The sequence below is a fragment of the Silene latifolia genome, chromosome 10 (assembly GCF_048544455.1).
Source record: "Silene latifolia isolate original U9 population chromosome 10, ASM4854445v1, whole genome shotgun sequence".
NCBI classification, from domain to species: Eukaryota; Viridiplantae; Streptophyta; class Magnoliopsida; order Caryophyllales; family Caryophyllaceae; genus Silene; species Silene latifolia.
Window position 1 is genome coordinate 81,979,241 of NC_133535.1, and position 14,172 is coordinate 81,993,412.

The 14,172-nt window shown below is 32.9% G+C and overlaps 1 protein-coding gene across 1 annotated transcript; it reads left to right on the top strand.

The window, feature by feature from the left end:
- The first annotated feature begins 737 nt into the window (after positions 1-737).
- Positions 738-13,825, top strand: LOC141605697 (mitochondrial protein pet191 homolog). Its single transcript, XM_074424571.1, has 3 exons — positions 738-926; positions 2,138-2,242; positions 13,438-13,825. The coding sequence occupies exons 1-3, from the start codon at positions 858-860 to the stop codon at positions 13,477-13,479; spliced, it is 216 nt and encodes a 71-aa protein (XP_074280672.1). The 5' UTR covers positions 738-857; the 3' UTR covers positions 13,480-13,825.
- The last annotated feature ends 347 nt before the right edge of the window (positions 13,826-14,172 follow it).

Consider the following 14,172-nt stretch of genomic DNA (forward strand, 5'->3'; position numbering starts at 1 on the left):
TCAAATTCAAATTTGAAAAGTAAAATAATAATCACATCAATTATATGAGTTCCACATATATCTCACTTCATTTATAAGAGAGTTACTTGATTAAAAGAAAATCGTATAGGAATTCTGCTAGAGACCCAACTCCTAAACCATATAAGACGGACATGGGTGAAGTTTGACATATAGGAATCCTTATCATATTATAATTCACATATTCTCATTTGTGACGGGTATATCCGTCACAAACTTGCGATGGCTCAAATACTACCCATGTAAACACAAAATCACAGTGTTTAGATAATAGCAATCTGTTTTGTCTTAACTAAACACATGGGTAGTATTTGACCCGTCGCAAACTTATAACGGATTCGTCACAATTGAGACTTGCTGATTATAATTAGGGCACAACCTATATAAAGCCACATACTGACAAACACGATCATACATCATCTAAGATGACAATAAAGATTTTCATAATATGCCAATGAAGACCGTATAATACGGAGCAGTATATAACACAATCGTACAAAAGACTAATTAAAATTAGAGAGACTAACTGAAATTAACTCACAACGTCTAGTCGTCTACTACACTTATTTTCAAAGTCATTAGTTACTTTACGATAACAAATTTACTGTTCTCACATTCAAGAACATACATATTCTACCTTCAGTTAAAAATAAAACATTATTTAGAAACCCGTGCGTTTGCACGGGCACAAAATCTAGTAAATAAATAAAGGGAAAAATAAAAACATGGCTCCCTCTCCTCCAAGGGTCCAAACTGAAGACCTGACGGCTTTTCGCTTACTGTATGAAAACCATCTGGACCTCCTCTTTTAGTCTATATATATTTACAGTTCTTGAAGCATGGCGAAATCGTGCAAGGGTCTAGCCGAAGAATTGGTGAAATGTCTCACCGACTCTGATTGCATCAAGGTTTTCCCCTCTTCTCCAATCCCCCTTTTATCTCCTTTTTTTTTTTCATTTTTAATTGTTCCATTGAAGGCTCATTTACTTTATATGCGCTAATGCTAATTCCATAGTCATAAATAAATGAAGAGTTGCGTTTGACGCGTCTACTACTACGCAATTCATGTGGAATAGTAATTACAGCTTGTGAAAATACAAGTTATCCCTATTTATAGTGTTCATAATACATTGTTGTTCATATGGGATGTATAGGGTTTGGCTTGAGACAATTGTGTATTAAACTGGAGGTACTTAGCCGATGTGGAATCATAACTGTGCTGGATGCTGGCGTCTTGTTTTATATGTGGCACATCAACTGGAAATTATGTGAGTTGCAGATAGTATGTTTGTTGGTTGGTTGAGGGCTGTTGAAGATGAGTGGGGAGAGAGTGGTAGTGGTAGTGGTGGTGGTGGTGGTGGTGGTGGTGGTGGAGGGGATGGAAATGGAAACGAAGTTGTTTAGGATTTAGCATGGTTCTTAATTTGATTAATGTATAGTTTCTAGGTCTGATTGATGTTGTTTGTATAATAAGGGACTAATTAATAAATCATAATCAGTGGCATATGTAAAATGGATTCTTTAAGAAGATAGAATGGTCATTTTGATTATAACTAGTTGCCAAAACAGGAAATGGGGATAATTGAAAAAACTTCCAAATGAGGGAAGTGGGACTTATTCAAGAAAAGGAGGGAGTATTTATCATTGATGAACATTAGCTCTCTTACTCTCACTATGCTGATCTCTGGCTGATACGTTTTTTGTTGAAGTGATCTGCTTGTTTCCTTGTTTTGTTTGTATTGTCGCCAAACCCTTTTATGTTAGCAACGTAACTAATTCTCAATTATTACACTCTATTTTATGTTTGTTTTGATTTTACACGAAATTAAGTACTCCTTCCATTCAAATCCAAACACCACATTTGCTTTTGCGCGGTCTACAAGACGCTGTTTTACTATGTGCTAGGTGCTAGTTTCGATAGCAGATCGCTAGTTGATGTTGTATGCATGGTATTAGATCTTTGTTTGAAACTTGATCTCAGTATTGGTCGTGGTTGTGGTCGTTGCACCGCAAAAGCGTCCAGTATCACCAAAATGCGATGTCTGTAACCTTTACAATCTTAATAATTCGGTCAAGGTTTGCTATTATGGACCAGATTAAATTCTATGGTTGTATTTAGGTACAAAAGAGGCCAATCAGGGAATGTGCAGGGGAGAAGAGCCCTTGTATACCAAGTGAGTGTGTGGGTCTACGAGAAACTTACTTCAATTGCAAGAGAGGGCAGGTGTGTTTTCCTTCTCTGTTACATTGTATGAGTTTAGAATTCCTTGTTTTTTATTTTTTGTTCATCCATAATTATTGGTGTGCTGCCCTACTGTCCAATTGTCAAGTTGCCTATCTCGTTATCGCTTGAGTTTGTTCACCCGAGGCCGGAGGCCTAAGAACATAGTGTATAGTCATATTACTAATTGTGTGAAGGAGACTACATCTCAAGAAAAAGAAAGCTGTAATCTTTTATCTTTGTTTTATTCCTCTTCGTGTATTTTGTTTGACAATGATATGAGCATTCTGGGGATTGAACTCCATTGAAAAATCATATTCATTAAAAGAACAACCACAGAGCCTATGTGGCGCTGTGGTTGAAAGTCAATAAGTCAAAATGCAGTTTTTGTCTATGTTACTCCGACACTTCACTTAACTGCCGTGTCGCGTGTCAGACACGTGTCGGTGTCCGACACGACACGACACTTCGACACTTCAATTTAGACCACAAAACATGAAAATTCACCCCAAATAGCCGTGTCCGACACGCCGACACGTGTCTGACACCGACACGTGTCGGCGTGTCTGTGTAACGCAGGTTTTTGTTTCCTTATTTTTAGGACCCATGATGTACATAGGAATTAATTGCAGTATTTGGTAGTACTTGGTTTCTCAATTATTCAAATGTTTAATGTATTTGGTAGTACTTGGTTTCTCAATTAGATTTGATGATTCAACCATGTTCATTTAATAACAAAATTACAGCAACTTGAATAATTACTTGAATATTAAATATTAAATATACACACATTCAAGTATGTGATTAAATCTCTTAAATCAATTTTTACAAAATTACAGTATTAAGAATTAATAAACATGAAATACAAAATAAGAATTATTATCAAATTCACAAGTCCAACGACATCCTGTTTGGAAAAAATAACGAATCTTAAAAAATTCAATCAAATATTGTTTATAAAACGCATATAATATAGTTGAATATTTATAAACTAAAAAATAAATAAAACTTTGACTATTAACATAAATAAAAAAAAAAACACATTTTTACATTTTAAAAAAAAAAACTTAAATTATTTTATCCTTTGAAATATAAACAAAGAAAAAATTATGTTGCAGTAAAAAATTAAAGAAATATTAGAATATCATCTGATTTTTTAATTTTTTGCAATATTCTATAATACTGAAATTGTTTTAGTAAAGATAAAATTGAAATTTATTTTAGAAAATTATATGTGATTGAAGGAGGGAGATAAGTTGGGTATACAAGCAATGAGAGGGACAAAGTGATGCATGTGGAGTTGAGACGGGATAGAGCCATAGAGGGAGAGATGAGAGGACAAAGAGTACATAAATAGAGAAAGGAGCTTCGTGCAAATGGTTATGGAATGTGGGCACAATGTTAACAATTCATGGATTATACAACCAATTGTATATGTTGTACGGTGTAGAATCTGAGCTTTGTGATGAAGTATTCGAGCTTTATGTTAAATAAATATGAGCTTTATTAGAAAGTTTTGAACTCATCTATTTACACATTAAAAACATGAACTTTGAATTAGCTCAGAAAAAATACATATAAGCTCGGATTCTTATACCTTGGTTGTACAATGTTTATCGTACAACTACTGGATGTATAATCCTATTTGTGCAATGTTAAAGCTAGGGTTTATATTTCATAACTTGATTTGACAGTGAATTGAGGTCACCATATATTTGCGAGTTTATTTTTATCAGTTTATGTGACACCCCGCGATAAAGCGGAAAATATAACTAATAAATTAAAGCAAACATTTAGGATATTTTAAAAACTTTTTATTACTAGTTAAAGATCAAGAGTCGGGTGCCAAAATGAGATGAAACAAATACAACAATAGACAAACTTAGGTTATTACAACCCAAGTCTAGAAAGTGGGGAAAAGATATCCCACGAATAAACAAATAAAGGGTTTCTAAACTAGCAAACTAAGGTCCAAGGGTTTGTTCTCGCTAGCCCACACGTCTTCCCCACGTAAAGTGGGGAGTAACTCAAGGTTCTCCCAGCCACAATATGTCGAAACACAGATAAACAAGAACATATTAGAACATCATGAATATAACTATTTGATGCAAGCACTCAGATATGAAACTAACATTCAAAACATGCGTAGTCAATCATAGATAAGGCATATGATACATCCAACTTTGAGAACCAAACAACATACAATACATGAAATGGGACTACTAACATCACATAATAAGCAAAGCATCCGGCTCAGAGGCTACCTTTAAAGCATGTCCGAGACACTCAAGTCCTTAAGTATCTTGGCTCAGCGGTTACCTTTAAAACATGTCCAAGGCACGACCTCTAAAGTATCTGGCTCAGCGGTTACCTTTAAAACATGTCCAAATACTACAAACAAGTGCCCGACTCAGAGGTTACCTTTAAAACATGTCCGAGGCACAACACATAAAGTATTTGGTTCAGCGGTTACCTTTAAAACGTGGCCAAATACAACAAACAAGTGCCCGACTCAGAGGTTACCTTTAAAACATGTCCGAGGCACAACAAACAAGTATCTGGCTCAGCGGTTACCTTTAAAACATGGCCAAATACAACAAACAAGTGCCCGACTCAGAGGTTACCTTTAAAACATGTCCGAGGCACAACAAACAAGTATCCGCTCGGCCGGTTACCTTTAAAACATGGCCAAATACAACAAACAAGTGCCCGACTCGGAGGTTACCTTTAAAACATGTCCGAGGCACAACAAACAAGTATCCGCTCAAATTGTTACCTTTAAAACATGGCCAAATACAACAAACAAGCACATAGAACGGGATTATTAATGTCACATTCATACTTATGGCTTGCATCTCACCATAAGTACGGATGAGAACATCAATCCCGACGACCTTATCGCAACTAGAGGGCCTATGGCTCACCCCTAGTATCCGATAGGACCATGACTCGGGGACGGGATGATTAATGTCACATTTATACTTATGGCCTGCATCACCATAAGTACGGATGAGAACATCACTCCCGACGAATCATATCGCAACTAGAGGGCCTCTGGCTCACCCCTAGTAACCGATAGGATCAAGACTCATGGACGGGATGATTAATGTCACATTCATACTTATGGCCTGCATCACCATAAGTACGGATGGGAACATCACTCCCGACGTTCATACCGCAACTAGAGGGCCTATGGCTCACCCCTAGTATCCGGTAGAACCAAGACTCTCACAACCGAACAATACTAGACATTATCTAGAGTACGACTCACTACAAGTAACTACTTATAATAAATATCTCATACTTGTATTATATTAATAAATATTTCACTTCATAATTTAACATGCCGGCTAAATAAAATATAACAAGCGATAATGAATAATTTACGTTATGTGAAAATTTACGGAATAAAATATGACCAACTCAAGTGACTCATTTATGAGCCCAATATACAAATTATAAGATTGGCCCGACAAATAAAGCATGTCAAGCCCAACAATGGAGACATGTGAAATCCAACAAGTTAATCATGTAAAGTCCCAATCATTTAATCATGTGAAGCCCAACATTAAAACCATATGAAATCCAACAAGTTAATCATAACAAGCCCGATAAGTAGAATATACCTAGTCCAAAGAATGGTGTATGTTTAGCCCAACAACCAAATAACATGTAACCATAAAGTATAGATCACATATATATACATATACATATATATATATGTATACATGCTTGAGACGGGAAAATAATTAAATAACGGAATTCCACCATTATAAGTCATGAGAGGAACGTGTTTAAATGGACGAATTTATTGAATTGCGTTTTATAAAAACACAAGACGGAAATTCAAATAATTCAAATGAACCTAAGTTGCGCCAAGGACAAACGATAATCACGACTCAAAGTGGGCAATCCTTCCACGCCACAACTACCACCCACAACCAGCCCGAGTCAGCCCATGAACGGCCTGTAAACAGACCACCCACGCGCCCGTCCACGACTGCCAAACAGTCAGCTCAACCAAACAGTCAGTCCGTATACAGGTGACGATATTGACACGAAGAGGGCAAGCACGGAAACAGTTCGAAAGGCATATTTGGTCCGTCTAAAAACAGGGTCCAAACGTCCCCTGCCACGATACACAACGGAATCCCAGCAATTCTTAAGACTCGGTTCAGGCGTAATAAAAAGGCGCGAAAGTAAGACGGAGGTAAACACGATTAAAGCATAGATACTCAACATAAAACTCATCCAAGGAACTCCAACAGGGACGAAAAATGGGGAGGCAGTAGGATAGAAACTTCGACACTTACAGGGACTCGAAAACCCCTTTCCACATGCCCGAATTAAGAAGCAAACGAGCCAATTCTACCCCAACAGCTAAGTAAAATAACCACTAACACCACCAATTTAACCATATACATGAGAAAGACAAAAGAACCAAACTTTATGACAAATAAAAGTGGAAATAGAGTGGAAAAGGCGAAATATCGACTCATTGTCGAGTAACCTATCACCGTTACCTTAGCCGCTCCTTATTCTTCGAATAAATGGTCCCAAAAGCTTCAATCTACCACAGGGTCTTCGAAACCTTCGTCATGGAGCAAGAAAACGAAAGAAATTGAGGCAAAACCGAAACTTTTATAAGACGGCGAAAATCGAAACCATCACAAAAATGAGACTTTATTACCTTGAAAGGAGGAAGGAAAGAGGAAGAGAATAGTACAAAAATTAGAGAAAAATGTTGAGAAATAAAGACGAAATCTTGGTTTGAAGGCTGTGTTTTAATGGAGATTTAAGGTTGTTTTGTTGCTGTAAGATGTTGCTGCGGGATTTCGAAAAAGAAAGAGTGAAGGGTGTGAGGATGAGTGAGGTGTCGGTGGGGGGATAATAATGATAATAATAATAATAATAATAATAATAATAATAATAATAATAATAATAATAATAATAATAATAATAATAATAATAATAATAATAATAATAATAATAATAATAATAATAATAATAATAATAATAATAATAATAATAATAATAATAATAATAATAATAATAATAATAATAATAATAATAATAATAATAATAATAATAATAATAATAATAATAATAATAATAATAATAATAATAATAATAATAATAATAATAATAATAATAATAATAATAATAATAATAATAATAATAATAATAATAATAATAATAATAATAATAATAATAATAATAATAATAATAATAATAATAATAATAATAATAATAATAATAATAATAATAATAATAATAATAATAATAATAATAATAATAATAATAATAATAATAATAATAATAATAATAATAATAATAATAATAATAATAATAATAATAATAATAATAATAATAATAATAATAATAATAATAATAATAATAATAATAATAATAATAATAATAATAATAATAATAATAATAATAATAATAATAATAATAATAATAATAATAATAATAATAATAATAATAATAATAATAATAATAATAATAATAATAATAATAATAATAATAATAATAATAATAATAATAATAATAATAATAATAATAATAATAATAATAATAATAATAATAATAATAATAATAATAATAATAATAATAATAATAATAATAATAATAATAATAATAATAATAATAATAATAATAATAATAATAATAATAATAATAATAATAATAATAATAATAATAATAATAATAATAATAATAATAATAATAATAATAATAATAATAATAATAATAATAATAATAATAATAATAATAATAATAATAATAATAATAATAATAATAATAATAATAATAATAATAATAATAATAATAATAATAATAATAATAATAATAATAATAATAATAATAATAATAATAATAATAATAATAATAATAATAATAATAATAATAATAATAATAATAATAATAATAATAATAATAATAATAATAATAATAATAATAATAATAATAATAATAATAATAATAATAATAATAATAATAATAATAATAATAATAATAATAATAATAATAATAATAATAATAATAATAATAATAATAATAATAATAATAATAATAATAATAATAATAATAATAATAATAATAATAATAATAATAATAATAATAATAATAATAATAATAATAATAATAAAGTGTTGTCGATTTATGATTGGTCGAGATTAAAATAGCCTCACATATGAAAATGTGACGGTCTTACTAGACGGGAAAGAGTCTCGGGTCTATATTAACTTAAGACGGAAAACTATTATTTGTCGCTATTAATGCTATCCGACTAAAGTACGTATTTTTATATAAATTAAGCTTTAAAATTATAGCTTTAATACAAATTATGTTTAAAATGAATTAATTAAATTAAATAATTTAAAAATATGAAATAAAGTAATTAAACGTTAAATAAATTTTATATGTCAAAATTAGAAATTCGCGGGTGTTACAATTTAGCTCTAATTGCAATGAGTCTAAATTGTCTTAGTTTTAAGAATGGTTAAATAAAATAGGTAAGATAAAATAAAAGTTCTAGATACTAGCAATAATTATACTATCTATTCAAGTGAGGCAGTATTTGACCTGTTTTATTCTTGAGACCGATATACCCGTCTTAATAGAGACCAATTATATTGGGACTACAAATGAGGGATATAAATGTGAATCTCTGATTAAGCCAGTTAAACGGATTATGAGGCTCGGGCCATACGGGTTGGGTCACAATTCATAATACGAGTCGATTGAATATGGATCGGGTCAAAGTTAGAATCCAGGCCAAAAATAGTTTATGTCGTCTTTTATTTTATCATATTTTAAGCCGAATAAACATATTTCATAAAATTATCATATTTAATATTTATAATATAATTATATTCATTCCTTATCAAACTTATTTTAAACCATTTATAAAAATAAAATTATTTTAATAATTTTGTTATTATTTAATGGTATAAAACTTATATAAAATTTATTTTCTATACTTAAAATTTTGAAATACTACTATTATATTTATTTTATAAAATATAACATTCAAATATTAATGTTTTAATAATATTATTCATTTATCTTTGACCCAACAGGTCAAACGGGTTGGTTTCGACCCTGAAATAAGTTACATGTTCTGGTCAAACGGGTTGGGTTCGACCATGAAATAAATTTCGTTTTCGGGTCAACAGAAAAACAGGAGCGGGTCAAGAGACGGATCTAGATGTGATACATTCATAAATTGAAACCTGAATGTACTTACTTATATACAAGAGCGGGTTACTATTACTTTAACATTTGTGTCAAATTTCATACTATTATTTATAATAAGTACTTTAATTGTGCAGATGATAACCAAATGAGTTAATGACCAATGTTGACATGTACCTAATACCATAGCACAACTGGAACAATCTTATACATTAATTTGTCCAATCTTATTCTTAGTTACCTTAATCATTCTTACTTTACGTAATTATTCCGACTATTTTAATTATTTTGTGTTCATTTTCATTCGTATAATTTTGTTTCATCTTATAAGTCAAGTTTTTTCTCTGAAGTCATCCAAGTAAGAAACAAAGAAGCAACTCAAACTTAGATAACAATATGACATATCATACTACGTCGTTTACGCTACTTGATATTACAACGTTTGTCATGCACAAACTCGCTAATTGTAGTTAAAATTACAATACAAATTGAAAATCTCAAACATGACTTTACACGAAAAATAATCAGCCTTCTTTTTCATTATTTGATGAGAACAAAATCTAAAATAGCAACCCGTGCAATCTGCACGGGTTTAAGACTAGTACGACATTAAAAAGGACACCCTGGAAGAAAAGTATGTTATAGATGGAGTTTGATTATATTTTTTTCACCCTTTAATTAGTGTTGTTATTTAATTTATTTTTTAGTTCTAATTTGTTTTTTTAATCTGTAAAAGATTATTTTGCTTATTGCTCCGACTGTTTGTATTCATTTTATTCCAATTTTAACTATTTGTTTATAGTATTACTTTTTCATCTTCAATTTTTTAAAGTGTTCGGCATTTTATGACTTCCTTGTCCTTGTATACCGATTATTTTCACTTGTCATTGACGCTTTCAAATTATGATTTGTGTCTGTTGACCCCAAATCTTTTTTGGGATTAAGCCTCTGTTGTTGATCGGATAAAATAACATTCCAGCGCCTCCTCCATAATTTAACTCCAGTTTTGACTGAATTTACTTGATGAAGTAGACTCTAGTGCGATCATTGCTGACATTCTTCCCAAAAAAACATTTCAAGAGTCAATAGTTGTGTAATAATCTTGGTCATCCTCGTGGCATGTCTGACCTTCTTAGTATCATAGGAGTACTACTTGATGTCGGTAATCACCTCATGGTTCATATGGAAGAGATCATGGCTGAGGTGCAGAATATTTAGCCACTCTGCCTTTAGAACGATACTATAATTACAAATGAACATCTTTTTGCTGAATATCTTGAGAAGCTAGCTTTGAGGTTGTTTAATGTCTCATATACTTATTTACTGCAAATTTGTAACAACAATAAAGCAGTGGCTTAGTCTTAATTCTTAACCAATTTGGGATGACTTGAATCACTATATTATATCCACAACGAAGTGTGTGAACCTTAAAAGGAAAGGAGATGTAAAGGAAAAAAGAATGAGAGGAAGATAAGAATAGAAACGATAATCAGGATGCAAAGGAAAAGGAATGAGTTCGGGTATTGTCATGACTTTAACTTTGCTTGGTTTTGTCATTACATTAACTTTGCAAGCACAATAATGTCAACTGGTTTATCCTCTTTTGGAACATCATTTCTCTTCCAGTCCGTTTGGCATTTTCCCACCAATATCCTTTGATGGTCTCATATAATCATAAATATAGTGATCCAAGGTAGGATTTTGGGTTCATAAGCAAGATCATTTTGTGCATATAAGGGCCAGATGGAGTTCTTTTTTTTATTCGGGGGGGGGGGGGTTGGGGGGTAAGTGTAGATATAGATTAAGAACAACCATACAATATTGTTAGCAAGAGGATATGCATCCTCAAGCTAGTTACACCCATGACAAATCTTTTTTAACCACTCCGTAGCTTTCCTAGACCTAGAACCTGGTAACTATCTGACTGACTCCCATACAACTTTAAGCACAAGGACTCTTTCACCTGCTTTATTAGAGCTTTATAAGAGTAACAGGCAAAAGAATTACATTTTCTACTCGATATCTATTCCTAGCAAACTAGATAAGATACATCAAATGCGCCACTCGATCAGTAGAGACTTTTCTCGAAGCTGTAGCCACCATCCTATAACCTCCTACTCAGGTACACACACCTGTAACCATCCCTGCAATAGACTCAGGCATCTCTTGCTGAAAGGGCACTGAAAGAAGAGATGGTTTGGTTCAGATCCTCTTCAACATCCTCACACAATAAGCATCTATTACTGTATGATTCCCATCTTCAATAACCTCTCCTGTGTAAGGAGTTTATTATGAGCCACCAACCAGATAAAAAAGGTATGCTTAGGTAACAGCATACTGTTTTTTATCCAAGGATACCAAGCAACCGCATCCCCGTTTCCTTCAAGCCAACTGTAACCAAGCTGAACTGTATACTCCCTTTCACCTAACCTCCATTCCTCATCATACAACCAATTTTTGAGCTGATTTTTCACTCCACAGAGTCTCCTCCAGGCCCAACTGGTATGTACAGGAGGATTATAGTCTCTCCAATCTTGTTGTTTGATGTATATGGCATGTACCCACTTTACCCACAGGTGATCAGTTTTTTTCTCCACCCACCAAACATATTTGCCCAGAGAGGCAGTGTTCCATTGTTGCAAGTTTTTCAGACCTAAACCCCCTTGCCTTCTGGGTTTGCATATCTGTTTCCAAGAGACAAGAGCAGGGCTCTCTTTGTTTTCAGTACCATGCCAAAGAAAAGCTCTACACTGGGCATCAATTTTGTTGAGTACTGTTTTGGGTAGGATAAAAATTCTTGCCCAATAATTATGAAGTGTACTCAAAACTGACTTAATTAACACAACTCTGCTAGCATAGGAAAGTTGTTTAGTACCTAGTCTTGTGATTCTTTCTGTGACTCTGTCTACCAAACACTGACAATCCAACACACCCAGCCTTTTTTGAGAGATTTTAACACCCAGATACCTAAAAGGGATACTTCCTCTCTTCATACCTGATGCTTCCTCAATGCTGCTTATTATCTCTTCACTCACCCCATTACTGTATATGTTTGACTTGCCATTGTTCATCTTCAATCCGGAGGAGGCAGAAAAGGTCTCAAAGGCCCGATCTCAGATCCCCTCTGCTAAATATCAACAGATCATCAGCAAAGCAAAACACAGATGGGTGAGTCTCAATCTAGCACACAGGGGATGGTACTTGAACCCCTGAAACTTGTGTAACACAGATGGGTGAGTCTCAAAGGCCCTCAACATGAGCCAGATGGAGTTCGCTCATATGGGTTAATGTCTAAGTGTAGGTTTCAATGTTTCATCAGTCAGCTTTGGGGAAGATGGAAGTCTTACTGTGTAACAGTTGTGTTGGTGCGGATATTAGAATCGCTAGGGGAGTAGTAAGGTTTTGTACATTCCCATGACCTTGGGTTGTCCAAAAACACTGTATTTTACAAAACAGAGGGGCAAGGAATTGTGCATTCGCGTTACCTTTCCGTAGGTGGCAACCTTACAAGGTCATTTATGGTGCTAGTCTTAAATTACAGTCACTGTCATTGTTTGTGTGTGAGTGGATCATACACGCGAACTTCAGGGGCTTTAAAGTTTAGAATACTTGCTCCTCTTAAGCTGTTTCAATTTCTTTTCAGTGAGGCGTCTGAATTTTTATAGAATCATACTTGGTAGTTGTAGTTAGTGTGCCAGTTAATTTAGCAGGTTTCCTGAGCACTGAAAACTTAGTTCTGAATTTGGTTGTTTGTATAGATTATGTAAAGTTGTCTTTATATATTTGTCTCTTTCATATGCCTAAATGATAGTAGAAAGGTAGCATGTTCCACCACCGTCCTCGTGACGCATTTGTGTAACGTTTAATGTCAATTCCAGCAAAATGGACCATGTTGTTGTCTGAATTATTATGTTCTTCGAAATGCCCTCTTTTTACTGTACCTTAATTTTGTTTCCATCTTACAAGTGGAAAATCATAGTTTCAATATTCAATGTTCTCAGGTTGATATGCGAGCTCGAATACGTGGCAACAAGGGCTATTAAGTATTGGCTAGTGTAGCAGGGGAGCCTGTTTACTTAAAATTACAGCTAAAGGAGATAATGGTATGCGATTCATGGCCATACCAAAATTTGAGCTTTTGTAGCTGGTGGCTATCATGGTTCACACCACATCCTATCTTTAGCCTTTTTATATTATTGTGGTGAACAATTTTGTTTCTCTTTACGATTTGCTAGTGGCATAGGTTGGATACAGGCTTAGCATCAAGTCTCATACTCTTATTTCATGTCTAGTCAATATCATACGTAATTTCTAGGCTATACATATTCCACATTCTTGAGTTTTTCTCTTGTTACGTAAATTCTGGCAAATTGTTGACTGGAATTCCTCTATTCCTCTTGCATCTTGTGCCCAATTGGCTTGGGTGGATACATGTTAGCGGAATTAATTTTGTGACAACATGAGAATCTACAATTTACCTATCAATAATGTTGGAGACGTTTGGCAGAGAAAGTCCCACATCGGCGGAACTTAACAATATACCAATCAATCAATAATGCTAAGAAAATATTCTTCCTTGGATGTGGGGCTTTCTCTGCCTGCCAAAATTCTCCAACAGCCAAGACTGGCTTATAACATGTGAATCTTTAAAGTAGTAGCACTTGAGAAGTAAGTAACTATCTCCTGGTCTGGACAAGCATTTGCCAAAACTTAAAAAGGCTGTTATAAAACTCAAA

Excerpts from the sequence above, each read along its gene's own strand:
- LOC141605697 (XM_074424571.1), top strand. The coding sequence starts at position 858 with ATGGCGAAATCGTGCAAGGGTCTAGCCGAAGAATTGGTGAAATGTCTC. Across the intron at positions 927-2,137 it reads CCGACTCTGATTGCATCAAG|GTACAAAAGAGGCCAATCAG; the intron begins GTTTTCCCCTCT and ends GGTTGTATTTAG. Across the intron at positions 2,243-13,437 it reads TCAATTGCAAGAGAGGGCAG|GTTGATATGCGAGCTCGAAT; the intron begins GTGTGTTTTCCT and ends CAATGTTCTCAG.